Source organism: Salmo trutta, chromosome 10, assembly GCF_901001165.1.
Source record: "Salmo trutta chromosome 10, fSalTru1.1, whole genome shotgun sequence".
NCBI lineage: Eukaryota > Metazoa > Chordata > Actinopteri > Salmoniformes > Salmonidae > Salmo > Salmo trutta.
The window spans coordinates 35,590,616-35,608,678 of record NC_042966.1 but is presented as its reverse complement, the minus strand read 5'-3'; the positions used below and the strand labels follow the sequence as shown (position 1 = coordinate 35,608,678).

Genomic DNA, 18,063 nt, shown 5'->3' with positions numbered 1-18,063 from the left:
ACAAAGCCATCCCCCGTCCCCACTTCGGTCAATCAGATCACATCTCTATTCCTACTCCCCATCTACAAGCGTAAACTCAAGGGGGAGCTACCAAAACAGAGAATAGTAAGGTGATGGACAGAGTAGGCAGATGCTGCAGGACTATTTTGAGAATACTGATTGGAATATGTTCAAAGATTCATCCCCCCAGGACTCATCCATCAACATTGAGGAATATACATCGGTCACAGGCTTCATTAGGAAATGTGTTGATGATGTACCCACAATAACAATTGTTGTTGTCATGTTGCTATCATGCCGTGTTGTCTTAGGTCTGTCTTTATGTAGTGTGTCTCTCGTTGTGATGTGTGTTTTGTCCTATATTTTTAAATCCCAGACCCCCTCCCCGCAGGAGGCCTTTTGTTAGGCAGTCATTGTAAATAAGAATTTGTTCTTAACTTGCCTAGTTAAATAAAATAAAAAGACCAAAACCCCTGGATGAACGTACCATGCTGAGAGACCATACTGCAGCATTTATTGTCAGCACAACAAAACCCGATGACTCTGGCGTGCGACGTGTATAAGGCAAGCAGGTACATGCTCTGAATCCATTAGGGATGCAAAAAGATAGACAAAAATTGATGTGGCAAGGACTACAACCCATCACAGACTACAATGCCAAATCCAGCTGTGTGGTGCCCACGAAGTCTCCCTCCCAGACGAACTTAACACATTTTATGCTCGCTTTGAGGCAGACAGTCATCCAGGAAGAGACTCGCTGCTCCAGATGCTTTCGCTCACCAAGGCTGACGTGAGGAAAACTCTCAAAGAGAGTGAATACTCAAAGCCGCCGGCCCAGATGGCATCCCTGGCCGCGTCCTCAGTGTGTGTTGACCAGCTGGCAGGCGTCTTCCCTGACATTGTCAACCTGTCCCAGGCAGTAGTCGCCACCTGCTTCAAGGAGACGACCATCGTACCAATGGCCAAGAAAAACAAGGTGACATGCCCAAATGACTATCACCCTGTCGCGCTCACCCCGGTCATCATGAAGTGCTACGAGAGGCTGGTCATGGCCCACATCAAGGCCAGCATGCCAGGCACACTGGACCCACTCCAAAAGATCCTATTCACACGGCTGTAACACATCTGGACAAGAGGAACACCTATGTGGGAATTCTGTTAGTTGACTACAGTTCAGATCAGCATTGAACACCATTGTTCCCACCAAGCTCAGAGCCCTGGGTCTGGACACCACCCTCTGCAACTGGATCCTGGTCTTCCTGACGGGCAGACCACTGGCTGTGACGATTGGCAACACCATCTCCTCCACATTGACTCTTAACACAGGGACCCCCAGGGGTGTGTCCTCCCTGTTCGACCACGTGGCTTTGCACGACACCAACTCCATCGTCAACTTTGCTGACGACACCACATTTGTAAGCCTGATAACCAACAACGACAAGTCAACCTGTAGGGAGGTAAGTGGACTGGCATTGCGGTGCCAGAACAACAACCGCTCCCTCAACGTCAGCAAAACAAAGGAATTGATTGTTGAATTCAAGAAGCAGAGAAGGGAACATGCCCCGATCCACATCAACGGGACTGCAGTAGAGTCATCAGTTAAGTTCCTCAGCGTCCACATCACTGAGGACTTGACATGGACCAACAGAGTCTCTACTAGGGTTGCAAATGGTCAGAAACTTTCCAGTAAATTTCCCAGAAGTTTTCCATGGGAAGTTAAGCCCGGGAATTTGGGGAATTGTGCTTAAATTCATTAAAAAAAAAAGATATCTTATAACAGGTCAAATTTTTTGTGGGATTCAAAAAAGTCAATTCTAGGTCTTGTGGCATATTTTGGTTAAACTATTCCCAATTCAATGGAATTGCAACCCTCTGCATGCACAGTGCATTATTCCATCACATGCACAGTGCATTATTCCATCACATGTACAGCTGATTGTCAAGATCTTGCACACTAATAAGATGCTATTGAGCCCACACCTCTACACTGTCTGAGCCAAGGACTACATGCTTTCTGGTCATTTTGATTACAATACTGTGTTGTGTCTCTAGTATGATTAAATGAGATGACAGGCTACTTTATCAAATCAATTACGTGTTTGAATTAAATCATACAACAATTAACTCATTAATAACCTGGGGCACCACGGAAGCATTCGTTTATATAGAGCAGCTATCTTTTATATCAATAGCAGTCAGTCATTAATTATTCTTTACCTTCTATCAGTCTCATCTGAACGTTGTAAAATCCTCGGTTATCTGTTATCTAGCTTAAATTATGAATCAGCGATAAGCCAATTTGTATAAGTATTTACTAACTAATCAAAATCACAGAAATACATGAACACACACAATTGGTTATTGGTTACTAACAATGAAACAATGAAAAAGTCCTTTGCGGGCAAAGCCGATATGGCGGCTTGTTACACAAAGGGGGTTGGGTTTGAATGAAAGAGCGGGAAGACTGAGGTACAAAGGAGATTGGGTCTCTATCGGACCTTGAAACTATGCTACCGTAAATACAGAATCTTATGCATTCTAATAACCACCCATTCGGAAAAGGAAAACGCAATATTTACTCTGAGCTGCACATCGAATGATTGGTTTGTCCAGCAGAGATCGACATTGTCCTTTGAAGAATCTTTCTGGTCGTAGTGTTGTAGAGCGGATACGTTATAGCCTGTCATTCTTATTAGGAGATTGTCTGTCCTTTCCTAGGCCACGTACATATACAGCTGCAGCTGATAACTCCTATTCACTAAAGAAGAAGTAATACATCCTAGAAGTCGAGTTAAGTTAATACCATTTTGCCATAATCAGATCGCGCAGTATTCTGGCTGGTCTAGTAGAAATTCATCCTTCCTGCGTGGTGATCGTCACCTCCACATGATCTGGTCTCATGTACATTCCGTTATGTAGAGTGGATATTCAACCATTCGCAGCCACAGCTCACGCTGAAGTTTGCTTAGTCTGGCCTGAATTGGGTCACGGGGGCTTTTATACTGGAGAAGAGAAGGACGTGTTTCATCCCTCTCCAACCAATGTCTGTTCACTTGGCCACTGTGTGAACATAGTTTACTTATGAAAACAATTCTCTCATTTAGAAGGCTAAAATTAGATTTCATCTTTTCACAAATAGTTTTATATTTAAACATTTAAATTGCACAACAATTCTATGTGAATCTGATAACTACAATGTGTAGACTTTCCAAGATACATTTTATGTCATCCTATCATCAGATATAATGTCCCAGACAACATCTGATCTGACATCATATTCTTTAAGTACCAACGGACACTTTCAATTGGTTGAGAAAGGGGAAGTATTGTTCCATTCCCCAACCTTTTGATGTTACCATAGTTTCTCTGTGGTACTAAGGGCTTTCCAAGAGTCCATTCAGAAGAGTGGAGAGAAAAGGGAGAAAGGTATTTATTGGGTGGGGTCATAAACCTCACCCAACGTCATGACAACTGGGTGGGGTGAATATATTTTATATGACATATGATTATTTTTGTTAACTAGTAAATAGCAGCCTACAGCCAAGTGTGTTTAAATCATTTCTAACTTGTTCACAATTTCTGCTAGTTAGTTTTTGCTATCATGTGGGTTTTAGCATGCTTGAGCCTGCTAACTGAGGAGTGTTAATTCACCTGTTTACATACATGTTTCATTTTAAAACATTTATCTTACAAAGTAGTTGTTTAATCTAACTGCTTAACTATTTATCTGTACATGGAATTGTAGTCTGGATTTTTCCCCCCTAGTCTTCACAGGAAAATGCCACGGGCACTATCTGATGTGTGGAGACATTTCACTGTAGCTAATGTAGAAGGAAAAGCTGTGTACATTTGCAAATATTGTGCCAAATCATATGTGAAGAATGCAACAAAGATGCAGAATCATCTGGCCAAGTGCATAAAGTTCCCTCAGCGCTCACAACAAGCAACCTCGAATAGAAGTAGAGGGACTTTTGTCAAAGGTGAAAATGATGAATCAGACACCTTATCGATAGCAACAGCTCATGGTCCTCCTGGAATCAGACGTTTTTTTGACTCAATGGAGGAATGTAGTCAGAGAAATGCTGATGAATGTCTTGCTTGAGCTGTGTATGCAACTGATTCACCTCTGATGCTCACAGGCAATGTGTATTGGAAGAGATTTCTGAATGTTCTTTGCCCAGCATACACCCCTCCAACCAGACATGCTTTATCTACTTATTTGCAATTCTGTCTACTTATGATAAGGTAAAAGGTTTATGTTTCTGTCTCTATATGATATGGTAAATATATCCAATGCAAAAAACATCTACATTAAAATGGTATTAATATTAATTTGCAAATATTTCCATTAATTCCCACACATTCCCATTAATTCCCACAGAAAGTTTTCACCTCTGAATATTCCCCAAAACGTGCAACCCTAGTCTTACATCCTAATGCGGCTGAAGAAATTTGTCATGCCACCCCGGGTCCTCTCCAAATACTACCGCTGCACCATCGAGAGCATCCTGACTGGTTGCATCACGACCTGGTACCGGAACTGCGCCGTCCACGACCGCAAGGCCCTCCAGTAAGTGGTGAAGACGGCCCAGTACGTCACTGGGACCGTGCTCCTACCCATACAAGACATCTACTCGAAACGGTACATGAGGAAGGCCCGTAGCATCATCAAGGAACCCACACACCCCAGCCACACCTGTTCACTTACTTACCATCAGGCAGACAGTATCGGAGCATGAAGTCAGATAACTGTCTCACAGACAGTTATCAATCTACAAGCCATCAAAGTGCTGAACACTTGAACTGGACTGACCATCTGCTCTCATTCGCCGCACACACACACCAGAACTACTGCTACCAGGCTGTATCACAACCGGCCGTGATTGGGAGTCCCATAGGGCGGTGCACAATTGGCCCAGCGTCGTTAGGGTTTGACCGTCATTGTAAATAACAATTTGTTCTTAACTGACTTACCTAGTTAAATTTTAAAAAACTGCGTGTCCCCTTATCTCATTGGGCGCGTTCCTCTGCCCAGACGTTGCGGACGTATGCCAGATCTTACAACGCCTGGATAGGCATTTAAGTATCGGCTAACCACAACATATGTTATAGCAATTTGTCAGTCGATGACACAGTTGATGATGTGGTACTCAACCATTGGTTGATTCATGCAACATCTGAGCAAGGGAATGCAACCATTATGCTGTCAAACACACGTCTCGAGATGATCATCTTCCTCAAAAGTGAGCAACGAATTCCACTAGATGAATTCCACTAGATGAAAAGCCAAAATTTGTATAACATTTGCATTTAAAGTACTCAATTTTTGAAATTTCAAATTCTATAAAACGTTATATTTTCACATAACTAAAATGCCTAGTATTTAGAACGCAAGTCTAGGTATTCGGACACATAGCCAATATGTACCGGTGACAGCTTAGTAAAGGCAAGCTATTTCAGTTGTGGGAATGTGGTTGCCTTGTGTATTTGTATGAGTCCTCGAGGGTGAATTTAGATCATTGTGTGCCTTCCATTTATACACAGTTTCTTATTACAACCAAGTCTACGGCAACACAATCCTCCCCTCCTTTACCTCACAGTCAGAAGGCCATTGACAGACGTGTCTTTCATATCCTATTAAGCATTAAACGGAAGAAAACAGACAAACATGGAGGGACTACTTGAACTCAATTTCCAACTTCAAAACGTTTTGCTATGGTGTGCCCTAATGAATATTACCCAGAATACATGCAAGCGTCTCCCTCCCCTCTGTACCCTTTCCCTTGTCTCTCGGCTAAGTGGAGCACTGACACTGTGTAGCCAAGCCTCTAGGTGCCATGACCATTCTGTCTACGGCCATTATATAGCCTAGCAGGTCTAGGTGATGATATCTTCATCCGAAAGACCTGAGGAGGCTAAAGCTCAAAGTTGTAAGCTCATAGTCGCTCTATGGTAGCTACTAAAGATGATGTGAAACTGAGGCCTGTGACTATACTCAGGCGTGGACAGACAGACAGACAGACAGACAGACAGACAGACAGACAGACAGACAGACAGACAGACAGACAGACAGACAGACAGCCTGAAGTTGCAACAACTGCCTTTCAGGAAACCACAAAAAGACCCAAGAGAGATTTCCTCATGCTGACAATTTCTGAGCTAGTGTTCCTCTACAAACAGAGACTTGACAACACAAGGAGACAGAAATAGGAATTCACAGATAAAAGTATGCCTAAAGCAACCAGAAGCTTATGGAAGGGAAGACATACACTATATACACAAAAGTATGTGGACATCCCTTCAAATTAGTGCATGTGGCCATTTCAGCTACACCTGTTGCTGACAGGCGTATAAAATCAAGCACGTCGCCATGCAATCTCCATAGACAAACATTGCCAGTAGAACGGCCTTACTGAAGAGCTCAGTGACTTTCAACATGGCATCCTTTCCAACAAGTCAGTTTGTTAAATTTCTACCCTGCTAGAGCTGCCCCGGTCAACTGTAAGTGCTGTTATTCTGAAGTGGGAGAAAAAAAAATAGTCTGTCCTCGGTTGCAACACTCATTAGAGTTTCAAACTGCCTCTGGAAGCAACGTCAGCACAAGAACTGTTCGTCGGAAGCGTCATGAAATGTTTCCATGACCGAGCAGCCGCACACAAGCCTGCACAGAGCCCTGACCTCAAGCCCATGAAACACCTTTGGGATGAATTGGAACACAGACTGTGAGCCAGGGCCAACATCAGTGCCCAACCTCACTAATGCTCTTGAGGCTGAATGGAAGCAAGTCCCCACAGCAATGTTCCAACATCTAGTGGAAAGCCTTCCTAGAAGAGTGGAGGCTGTTATAGCAGCAAAGAGGGGGGGGGGCAACTCCATATTAATGCCCATGATTTAGGAATGAGATGTTGGATGAGCAGGTGTCCACATACCTTTGGTCATGTAGTACATCTGGCTAGTTAGCTATATCTACAGATCATGTTTGAGATAAAACTGTTCCGTCTCTACAGCCATTAGTCCCATCACCTAGCTAGTCTAAGTGATGATAGCCTTCTTAGGTCATGGGGTTGAAGATAAAGCTCAAAGTTGTGTCCCAAATGGCCCCATATTCCCCTCAGTGTACTACTTGCCCTGGTCAAATGTAGTACACTATATAGGGAATATGGGGCCATTTGGGAGACAGGTTTAGTCTGAATGAGGAGTAGCCTTGACTACCCAGGGTTGATCTCCCCTTCTGGATGACATCCTCCAGACTCATCTTCCCTGTAGCTCAGTTGGTAGAGCATGGTGTTTGCAACGCCAGCATGGTGTGTGCAACGCCAGGGTTGTGGGTTCGATTCCCACGGGGGACTAGTACAAAAATAAATAAAATAAAATGTATGCATTCACTACTGTAAGTCGCTCTGGATAAGAGCGTCTGCTAAATGACTAAAATGTCAAATGTAAATGTAGTAGTCTGTGTTTTGGTTGGACCACCAGAACGGTGCACAACTCAGGGAGTCCAACCAAAACACAGACTACATTGTGTCCCAAAGCAACCTCCAGAACCGACCTTGGCACTCCCAGTTAAGCCTAGGCCAGAGACAGACTCAGAGCTCAGTGTGTGTGTGTGTGTGTGTGTTGCTCTATGGTAGATAATAAAGATGTGAAACTGAGGCACGTGACTATATGCAGGTGTGGACAGACAGACTGACTGACTGGCAGACAGATATCTGGCAGTTGTTGCAACTTCAGGTTTTCAGGAAACCACAAAAAAGACCCGAGAGAGATTTCCTTATTCTGAGAATTTCTGAGTTACTGTTAACGTTACTCTACACAGAGACTTGACAACACATGGGGTGGACATTTAAATTCACAAATAAAAGTAGGCCTAAGCAACCGGAAGCAAGTTCAAGGGGAGATAATGTTTTGCAACGCTTACATGTGCTGGCTGAACTTGCACGCTGATGCTTATCATGTAACCTTCGCCATGACCATAATATTATCAAATTACATTATGAAACTATTCGCAAGCAACAATCAGATTACAACAGAACACGTGTGGCAATAATATTTGACGCACGCTAGAAAAATGACAACATAGCTTTTTTTCCTACATTATGAAAGAACACAGAAACATTGTGTAATTAAAGACTGGCTGCACACTTATTACATCTCTGCCACGACAAGTGGTTGGCTAGAGGAGTTGTTCTCATAGTGGAGTTGACATACCCAGCTAGAGGTTGTCATGTGAGCGCTGTCATTACGTCTGACGAAGAAAAACAGTGTGGTCTCTGTTTTTCTTCTCCACTTAAGTTCCACAACAGTCGTATCTTACCCTCTCCTCCGATCGCGTGTACGGAAGAATCGGTCTGATATTCGGGTGAAAACCCCAGCCAGGGCCGGCGTGAACACACAGTACCCCAGCCTCCTCCACGTTATGGGAGCCGCCATCTTTACAGCCGTTCTTCTTCGGTTGGGTTTATCGGCGGTTGGCATCCAACGTTATGGTGCATTACCGCCACCTACTGTACTGGAGTGTGGGCCAGAGACACGGAGAAATTAAATCCTACCTGCCAGCCAAGTTGCTCTTAAAAAAATATAACAAATATTTGAGACTATATCTAAGGACGTTCTACTCAATATACTCTAAACTAATCTATTGTATCCCCTTCTCCCTCATACTAGATCTCAGCCTCTCTCTTTCCCTCTGATACTGTAGCAATACATGCTCCACGGTCTCTGTTTCCTGGCAGCAATCACACTTTCCTGTTGGATGCTTTTCTATCACATTTAAGGACTTATTCAACTTTTAAGGAATTATTCAACTGGCTGTGTCCCACCCTAAAAAAATAGCCTCCTCTCTTCTGTTCCTTCCTGCCGTCCTCCTCTCCCCAACTTTCCTCTGTACTAGAAATAATGCCTTCCCTTAGTTTCTCTATTCCCCTACTCCTGCCATCTCTGCACCATCGCTGTCCATATCAGGCTTGTTCATTGAAACTACAACCTCAACATCCCCACTTCTAAGTGCTTGTTTAGCCAGTACATCAACTGAGATCTAGTGTTTCCAATGAGGTCTGAGCTGCCGAACCATATGCTATACTGCCATAGTCTATTACAGATTGGATCAATGCAACATGCATGGTTCTCAATGAGGAACGCCCATCCCCCCCACTCCTTCCCTGCCAGACAGCGCATCACATATAGCACCTTCTTACACTTTCCCACCACTCTCTCAATGTGTTCTGCCCAGGTCAGTCTAGTGTCAAAGTATACCCCAAGAAACCTGAAGGACCCTACCCTCTCCAAGTTTCTCCCATATAACCTCAAACATACCTCATCTCCCACCTTCCTCCTGGTAAAGAACACTGTCTGAGTTTTCTTTACAGAGAACCTAAATCCCCACCTTAATGCCCACCGCTCTACCTCTTCAATTGCTTCCTGTAACTTTCTGACTATATATGGCACATTTCTTCCCCACTTCCATAAGGCCCCATCATCTGCAAATAACGACCTCCCAATATCCGTCCGTCCCTGAGAGTAAACATCATTGATCATGACTGAGAACAACAGAAGACTAATCACGCTCCCCTGCAGTGTACTATTATCCACCAGGTAGCTGCCTGATAGAGACTTCCCCACCCTCACCTGGATAGAACTCCAAACAGGAAATCCTTTATCCAGTTGTATGTTCTTCCTCCTACCCCCATAATATCCAGCTTGATTAACAACCCCTCCTTCCACATCATATCATACGCCTTCTCCACATAAAAAAGACAGCTACAACAGTCTCCTTGTTCACCTGAGCCTTCCTGACCTCTGCTTCTAAGCAGAGTACTGGGTCCATAGTTCCCCTCCCGTTCCATAATCTTACATACATGTGGTGTTAAAGCTATTGGCCAATTGCTTGTTGGCCTCGTTGGGTCCTTCCCTGGCTTCTGGATTGGTACCACTACTGCCTCCTTCCAGATGGTTGGAAGTTTTCCCTCCTCACACACTCTGTTGTACAACACCAATACCTTATCCAGTTCCTCATCACTAAAATGGGCCAACATAACATAGCACACCTCATCTGTCCCAGGTGAAGTTAACCCAGCCTTACCTATTGCCCTTTTCATCTCTGCCATGGTAAATGGTTAATTCAACTCATCATTTACATCCTCCCTCCTATCCAGCACTCCAGGATGCTCCTCTCTCGTTCTCTCTCTCCCCCTCTGCCCCTCCTCTGACAAATCTGCCAAGCTATGCACTTTGGCCATCATCTCTGCCTTCTCCTCATCTGTTACTGCCACATCCTCCCCACTCGTCAACACTGGATAATCCCACTCCCTTCTGACCCCACTCATCGTCTTAATTATCCCCCACACTTCTCCCACAGGTGTCGCCCTTCCAATGGTGTCACAGAACCAACGCCAACATGCCCTCTTCGCCTGACGGATAGTTCTCCTCACCAGGGCCTGCTTGAACTGAATGAGATGCTGGAAGTTATGCATCCTTTTCAGTACTTTAAATGCCTTGTTCTTACTCCGCACCATTTCCTCACCCTCCTCCTCCTCCTCCCTGAACTCTTAGGTATAGCCTCAGTAGCTGCCCTCACTAAAGCTGTTCTCACCCAGTTATTCATACTATCCACATCCCCTCTCATATCCACCCGAACCATCACCTGCTCACTCAGCTCCTGAAACTGATCCCACTTTGCCCTTCCAAACATCCACCTGCCTACTCCATCCACTGACACCTCCTCCTCCCTTCCGCCTACTGTGAATACTATGGGGTAATGATCACTCCCTACTGTCGACTCCTCCCATAACTCCCACTCACAGTTTCCTGCCATCGCACTAGATACCAGAGTGAGGGCCAAGGCAGATTCTTTCCCTGTGGCTACATCAATCCTGGTCCCTCGGCCATCATTCAGGCGCCCAAGATCTTTCATTTCTATCATACTTTCCATCACTTGGCCATTTCCATCCGTCCGTTCCACCTTCCCCCCAGAGCGTGTTGTGGGCATTAAAATCCCCACACCACATTACTTTACTTCTATCCGGCCCTCCACCCTCTCCAGCACTTCCAGGTCCAATATCTGACACAGATTGTAGTATTGTAGTTCCACTATCACCCCTCCTCTCAGCCACACCTCCACCACCATATATTCCTGTTCAATACCTTTGCCTAGCATCCTGTAGGGAAGTCCTTGTTTTATTCTTGGCAATTTCTCGCATTGAATAGCCTTCATTTCTCAGAACAAGAATAGACTGACAAGTTTTAGAAGAAAGGTCTTTGTTTCTTGCCTTTTTGAGCCTGTAATCGAACCCACAAATGCTGATGCTCCAGATACTCAACTAGTCTAAAGAAGGCCAGTTTTATTGCTTCTATAATCAGGACAAGTTTTCAGCTGTGTTAACATAATTGCAAACAGGTTTTCTAATGATCAATTGGCCTTTTAAAATGATAAACTTGGATTAGCTAACACAACATGCCATTGGAACACAGGAGTGATGGTTTCTGATATTAGGTCTCTGTACGCCTATGTAGATATTCCATTTAAAAAAATCAGCGGTTTCCAGCTACAGTAGTCATTTACAACATTAACAATGTCTACACTGTATTTCTGATCAATTTGGTGTTATTTTAATTGACAAAAAAAACTTGCTTTTCTTTCAAAAACAAGGACATTTCTAAGTGACCCCAAACTTTTGAACGGTAGTGTACGTTGTAAACTTTCCTTCATCGGCCAGGTTGTAGCATCGTCATGATGGGTATAGTATAGGGAAAATTTGAGTGTCATTCAGTAACCTAAACCTATCGATGTTACATTGAGCTGGGTGAATGGAATATGAATGACAGTCATCCAATATGCTGTAATAGAAAATTAGGCCATGCTCATAATAAAAAAAGCATCCTCGTTAATCATAAACGGCACCAACCGCCACTGATATATATATATGTGTATATAGACTGAACAAAAATATAAATGCAACATGCAACAATTTATATGATTTTATTGAGTTACAGTTCATATAAGTGAATTGAAATCAATTAATTGGACCCTAATCTATGGATTTCACATGTCTGCGAATACAGATAAGCATCTCTTGATCACAGATACCTTGGATTAGAAAACCAGTCAGTATCTGGTGTGACACATCTCCTTCGCATAGAGTTGATCAGGCTGTTGATTGTGGCCTGTGGAATGTTGTCCCACTCTTCTTCAATGGCTGTGCAAAGTTGCTGGATATTGGCGGGAACTGGAACACGCTGTCGTACACATTGATCCAGAGCATCCCAAACATGCTCCATGGGTGATATTTCTGGTGAGCATGCAGGTCATGGAGAACTGGGATATTTTCAGCTTCCAAGAATTGTGTACAGATCCTTGTGACATGGGGCCCTGCAGTATCATGCTGAGACATGAGTTGATTGCGGCCGATGAATGACATGACAATGGGCCACAGGATCTCCCCATGGTATCTCTGTGCATTCAAATTGCCATCGATAAAATGCAATTGTGTTCGTTGTCTGTAGCTTATTCCAGCCCATACCATAACCCCATACCACAACCTCAATGCCACCAGTCTACGGTTGTGTAAACCCACAGTTTCATTAGCTGTCCGGGTGGCTGGTCTCAGACAATCCCACAGGTAAAGAAACCGGATATGGAGGTCCTGGGCTGGCGTGGTTACACGTGGTCTGCGGTTGAGGCCGGTTGGATGTATAAAATGGCGCCGGAAGAAATGGCAGCAGTTTTACGGGCGCCCAAACAATTGTGCTATTATGTGTTTTTTTCATGTTATTTGTAACTTATTTTGTACATAATGTTTCTGCAACCGTATCTTACGGCAAAAAATAGCTTCTGGATATCAGGACAGCGATCACTCACCTCGGATTAGACAAAGATTTTTTCTTCAATAAGCAAGACGCACAGGACATTCTCCAAACACCCGGCAGGGCCAACATCCCAGTTATTTGCAAGAGGAAGAAACACAGGTACAGAGGACACAGAGCGGGATGCCTCGTGAGGACGCGCAGAAGGCGAGTGGGAAAGCTGACATTACGTCAATATTTCTTGCCAACGTGAAATCATTGGACAATAAATTAGACGAGGTGCGATCACGAATATCCTACCAACGGGACATCAAAAACTGTAATATCCTATGTTTCACGGAATCGTGGCTGAATGACGACATGGATATTCAGCTAGCGGGATATACGCTGCACCGGCAAGATAGAACAGCACACTCCGGTAAGACGAGAGGGTCTGTGCATATTTGTAAACAACAGCTGGTGCACAAAATCTAAGGAAGTCTGTAGATTTTTCTCACCTGAAGTAGAGTATATTGTGATAAATTGCAGGCCACACTACTTGCCTAGAGAGTTTTCAACTATACTTTTTGTGGCTGTTTATTTACCACCATAGACAGATGCTGGCACTAAGACCGCACTCAGTCAGCTGTATAAGGAAATAAGCAAACAGGAAACCACTTACCCAGAGTCAGCGCTCCTAGTGGCCGGAGACGTTAATGGGAAACTGAAATCAGTTCTACCAAATTTATATCAACATGTTAAATGTGCAACCAGAAGGAAAACAATTCTAGATCACCTGTACTCCACACACAGAGACATGTACAAAGCTCTCCCTCGCCCTCCATTTGGTAAATCCAACCACAACTCTATCCTCCTGATTCCTGCTTACAAGCAAAAATTAAAGCAGGAAGCACCAGTGACTCGGTCTATAAAAAAGTGGTCAGATGAAGCAGATGCTAAACTACAGGACTGTTTTGCTATCACAGACTGGAACATGTTCCGGGATTCTTCTGATGGTATTGAGGAGTACACCACATCAGTCCCTGGCTTTATCAATAAGTGCATCGAGGACGTCGTCCCCACAATGACCGTACGTACATACCCCAACCAGAAGTCATGGATTACAGGCGACATTCACACTGAGCTAAAGGGTAGAGCTGCCGCTTTCAAGGTGCGGGACTCTAACCCGGAAGCTTACAAGAAATCCTTCTATGCCCTGCGACGAACCATCAAACAGGCAAAGCGTCAATACAGGGCTAAGATTGAATCATACTACACCGGCTCCGACGCTCGTCTTATGTGACAGGGCTTGCAAACTATTACAAACTACAAAGGGAAGCACAGCCACGAGCTGCCCAGTGACACGAGCCTACAAGATGAGCTAAATCACTTCTATGCTTGCTTCGAGGCAAGAAACATTGAGGCATGCATGAGAGCATCAGCTGTTCCGGACGACTGTGTGATCACGCTCTCCGTAGCCGACGTAAGTAAGACCTTTAAACAGGTCAACATACACAAGGCTGCGAGGCCAGATGGATTACCAGGACGTGTGCTCCGGGCATTTGCTGACCAACTGGCAGGTGTCTTCACTGACATTTTCAACATGTCCCTGATTGAGTTTGTAATACCAATATGTTTTAAGCAGACCAGCATAGTCCCTGTGCCCTAGAACACAAAGGCAACCTGCCTAAATGACTACAGACCCGTAGCACTCACGTCTGTAGCCATGAAGTGCTTTGAAAGGCTGGTAATGGCTCACATCATCACCATTATCCTGCACATCTGTTTATAGAACCATGATGAAACCTGTAGGAAATGTTATGCTGAAGTACTGAAATTCCCACAGTAGAATGTTACTTCTTAATGTTCTCTGAACCAACACACCTGAACACAAATTTTGTTACTTAATAAAACCTGTTGGGGCTAGGGGGCAGTATTTGCACGGCCGGATAAAAAACGTACCCGATTTAAACTGGTTACTACTCTTGCCCAGAAACGAGAATATGCATATAATTAGTAGATTTGGATAGAAAACACTCTGAAGTTTCTAAAACTGTTTGAATGGTGTCTGTGAGTATAACAGAACTCATATGGCAGGCCAAAACCTGAGAAGATTCCATACAGGAAGTGCCCTGTCTGACAATTTGTTGTCCTTCTGTTGCATCTCTATCGAAAATACAGCATCTGTGCTGTAACGTGACATTTTCTAAGGCTTCCATTGGCTCTCTAAAGCCGCCAGAAAGTGGAATGGGGTGTCTGCTGTCTCTGGGCGAAGAACAGCAGGAGAGTTTGTAAGTGGTCAGCCTGGGGACTGTGAGACTGAGATGCGCATTCACGAGAACGCTCCATTTTTTTCATTCAGCCTTTGAATGAATACAACGTTGCCCGGTTGGAATATTATCGCTATTTTACGAGAAAAATAGCATCAAAATTGATTTTAAACAGCGTTTGACATGCTTCTAAGTACGGTAATGAAATATTTTGACATTTATTTCACGAAATGCGCTCGCGCGTCACCTTTCGGATAGTGACCTGAACGCACAAACAAAACGGAGCTATCTGAATATAACTATGGATTATTTGGAACCAAAACAACATTTGTTGTTGAAGTAGAAGTCCTGGGAGTGCATTCTGACAAAGAACAGCAAAGGTAATCCAATTTTTCTAATAGTAATTCTGAGTTTAGTGAGCCCCAAACTTGGTGGGTGTCAAAATAGCTAGCCGTGATGGCCGAGCTATGTACTCAGAATATTGCAAAATGTGCTTTCGCCGAAAAGCTATTTTAAAATCTGACACCGCGATTGCATAAAGGAGTTCTGTATCTATAATTCTTAAAATAATTGTTATGTTTTTTGTGAACGTTTATCATGAGTAATTTAGTAAATTCACCGGAAGTTTTCGGTGGGTATGCTAGTTCTGAACATCACATGCTAATGTAAAAAGCTGGTTTTTGATATAAATATGAACTTGATTGAACAAAACATGCATGTATTGTATAACATAATGTCCTAGGAGTGTCATCTGATGAAGATCATCAAAGGTTAGTGCTGCATTTAGCTGTGGTTTTGGTTTTTGTGACATATATGCTTGCTTTGAAAATGTCTGTGTGATTATTTTTGGCAGGGTACTCTCCTGACATAATCTAATGTTTTGCTTTCGCTGTAAAGCCTTTTTGAAATCGGACAATGTGGTTAGATTAACGAGAGTCTTGTCTTTAAAATGGTGTAAAATAGTCATATGTTTGAGAAATTGAAGTTATAGCATTTTTGAGGTGTTTGTATTTAGCGCCACGTGATTCCACTGGCTGTTGACTAGCGTCCCACCTCACCCAGACAGGTTAACTCAATATAGGATAGAGAGAGTTTTGTCGATGCTGAGAACGGAATGTATATGTTTTTAAATAACATTCTTAGAACGTTCTTTGAATGTTACAAAAGTTTTTTATGAAACTTTTTCTTCACTTTCTGATAACAGAATGTATGTTTTTCAATAACATTCTAAAATGTTCTCTGAACATTACTAAAGTTTTCTTGAGTTTTTTATGAAACATTTTATTCACTGTCAGAACAGAATGTATGTTTTTAAATAACATCCTTAATTCAAAAGGCACTCTCACATCTGAACAATCTTTTTTGCAGGTGCATGGTAACAGTTGAACAAGATGAAGGAAAAAGGAAACCGCACACTGCTCTTGAAATTAGCACCCTTATGTAGACCTAGCTCCACCCACATCTGTTCCATGCATCGAAAGGGTTTGGAGGCGAAGGAAAAAACAAGCAAGTGCTACCAAATATAACAATATACATTTCATAAATATTTGAATAAAGTGTGTAAATAAGACATTAAACACGTCTGTAAAACCAAAATGAGGACATAGACCTACCGAGCAAGTTTTCATTAATCATTAGGTACATCGTACGAAAAACAGAGTAATCTTAAATAGGAGCATAATTCATGTTCAAATTCACAACATAACATACATAGGCATCTCATCAAGTCCTTTAGGAAATTATGTCTGAAGGGTGAAAATCCAAAAACATTCTCTTTCACTCAGAGTATTATTAATATCACCTCCCCTGTCTGATATCTTAACTTTCACTATACCACAAAATCTAAAGGTAGAAATGTCATGTTTTTGGTCATTAAAATGTACTGCGACTGGATAATCCCTGTCGTTTCTTCTGATTTAACTTTTACGTTCACTGATTCTCTGTTTGAGAGAATGAGAGGTTTTACCTGCATAGCACAGCCCACGTGGACATTCAATAATGTAAACAACATGGGTGGTGGAACACGCAATAATGTCATTTATTTGGAACCGTTTTCCTGTATGTGGATGGCAGAAATATTCACACATCATATTGTTGCACTGTTCGCATCCTTTCCATTTAAATAACATTCTTAAAATGTTCTCTGAACGTTACTAAGGTTTTCTTGTTTTTTTTATGGAATGTTTTCTTAACGTTCTCAGAACAATTTGAGAACATTTAAATAGAACCATGAGGAAACCTGTAGGAAAAGTTATGCTGAAGTACTGAAATTCTCACAGCAGAATGTTGCTTCTTAATGTTCTCTGAACTATTTGAGAACATTCCATGTCAAACCAGTTGGAGAATGTTCCTAGAACATTACCAAAATTGAAATGAAATGTAACTTTTAGGAAACGTTCTGTTAAACTAATGAAATACTAAGAAATGTTTTTTTTGTTTGTTAAGTTCCTTAAATCTCCTGAGAATGTTCAAAGCCAAGCAACTATCTTGTACCATTCCCAGAATGTTGTGGGAAGGTTGTATGCAAAATAACCATAAGACAACCACACTCTAACCAAGATCTAAGGTTCTCAGAACGTTATGTGCTAGCTGGGAGGCTACCCTAAATTGGGTCCCTTGTCTAAATTCTAGCCTAGGCCTACTGTAGGCAAGTAAGCATGAGTCTAAATTGTGTAACACTGTTTATCAGTGCGGTCAGCAGTAGGCTAATAGTTAAAAATATTGGGCTAGTAATTGAAAGGTTGCTGGTTCGTATTCTCGAGAGAACTAGGTGAAAAACTGTATGTGCCTTTGAGCAGGCACTTAACCCTAGTTGCTCTGGATAAGTGAGTCTGCTAAATGACGTGAATGTAAAGTACAATGTAGGCTAGTTGTCAGTCAGGAATTATGGGTTTCCTCAAGGGTAAATAAACATCTTCAACTCTTTCATCTTGTCAGGGCGGAGTGGAGGGAAAGGGAGGACTCACCAGCTAATACGGGAATCGCCCCGTAAAAGAAGGTCACACTGATTATTCTT

At 42.8% G+C, this 18,063-nt stretch overlaps 1 protein-coding gene across 1 annotated transcript in view; it reads right to left on the bottom strand.

Moving 5' to 3' along the window:
• LOC115201648 (CDP-diacylglycerol--glycerol-3-phosphate 3-phosphatidyltransferase, mitochondrial) overlaps positions 1–8,550 on the bottom strand; it is a 28,187-nt gene extending 19,637 nt beyond the window's left edge. Inside the window, exon 1 of the mRNA XM_029765449.1 lies at positions 8,315–8,550. Within this exon, the coding sequence (XP_029621309.1) occupies positions 8,315–8,475 (161 nt within the window). The 5' untranslated portion in view covers positions 8,476–8,550. The remainder of the gene's footprint in view (positions 1–8,314) is intronic.
• Between the last annotated feature and the right edge of the window lie 9,513 nt (positions 8,551–18,063).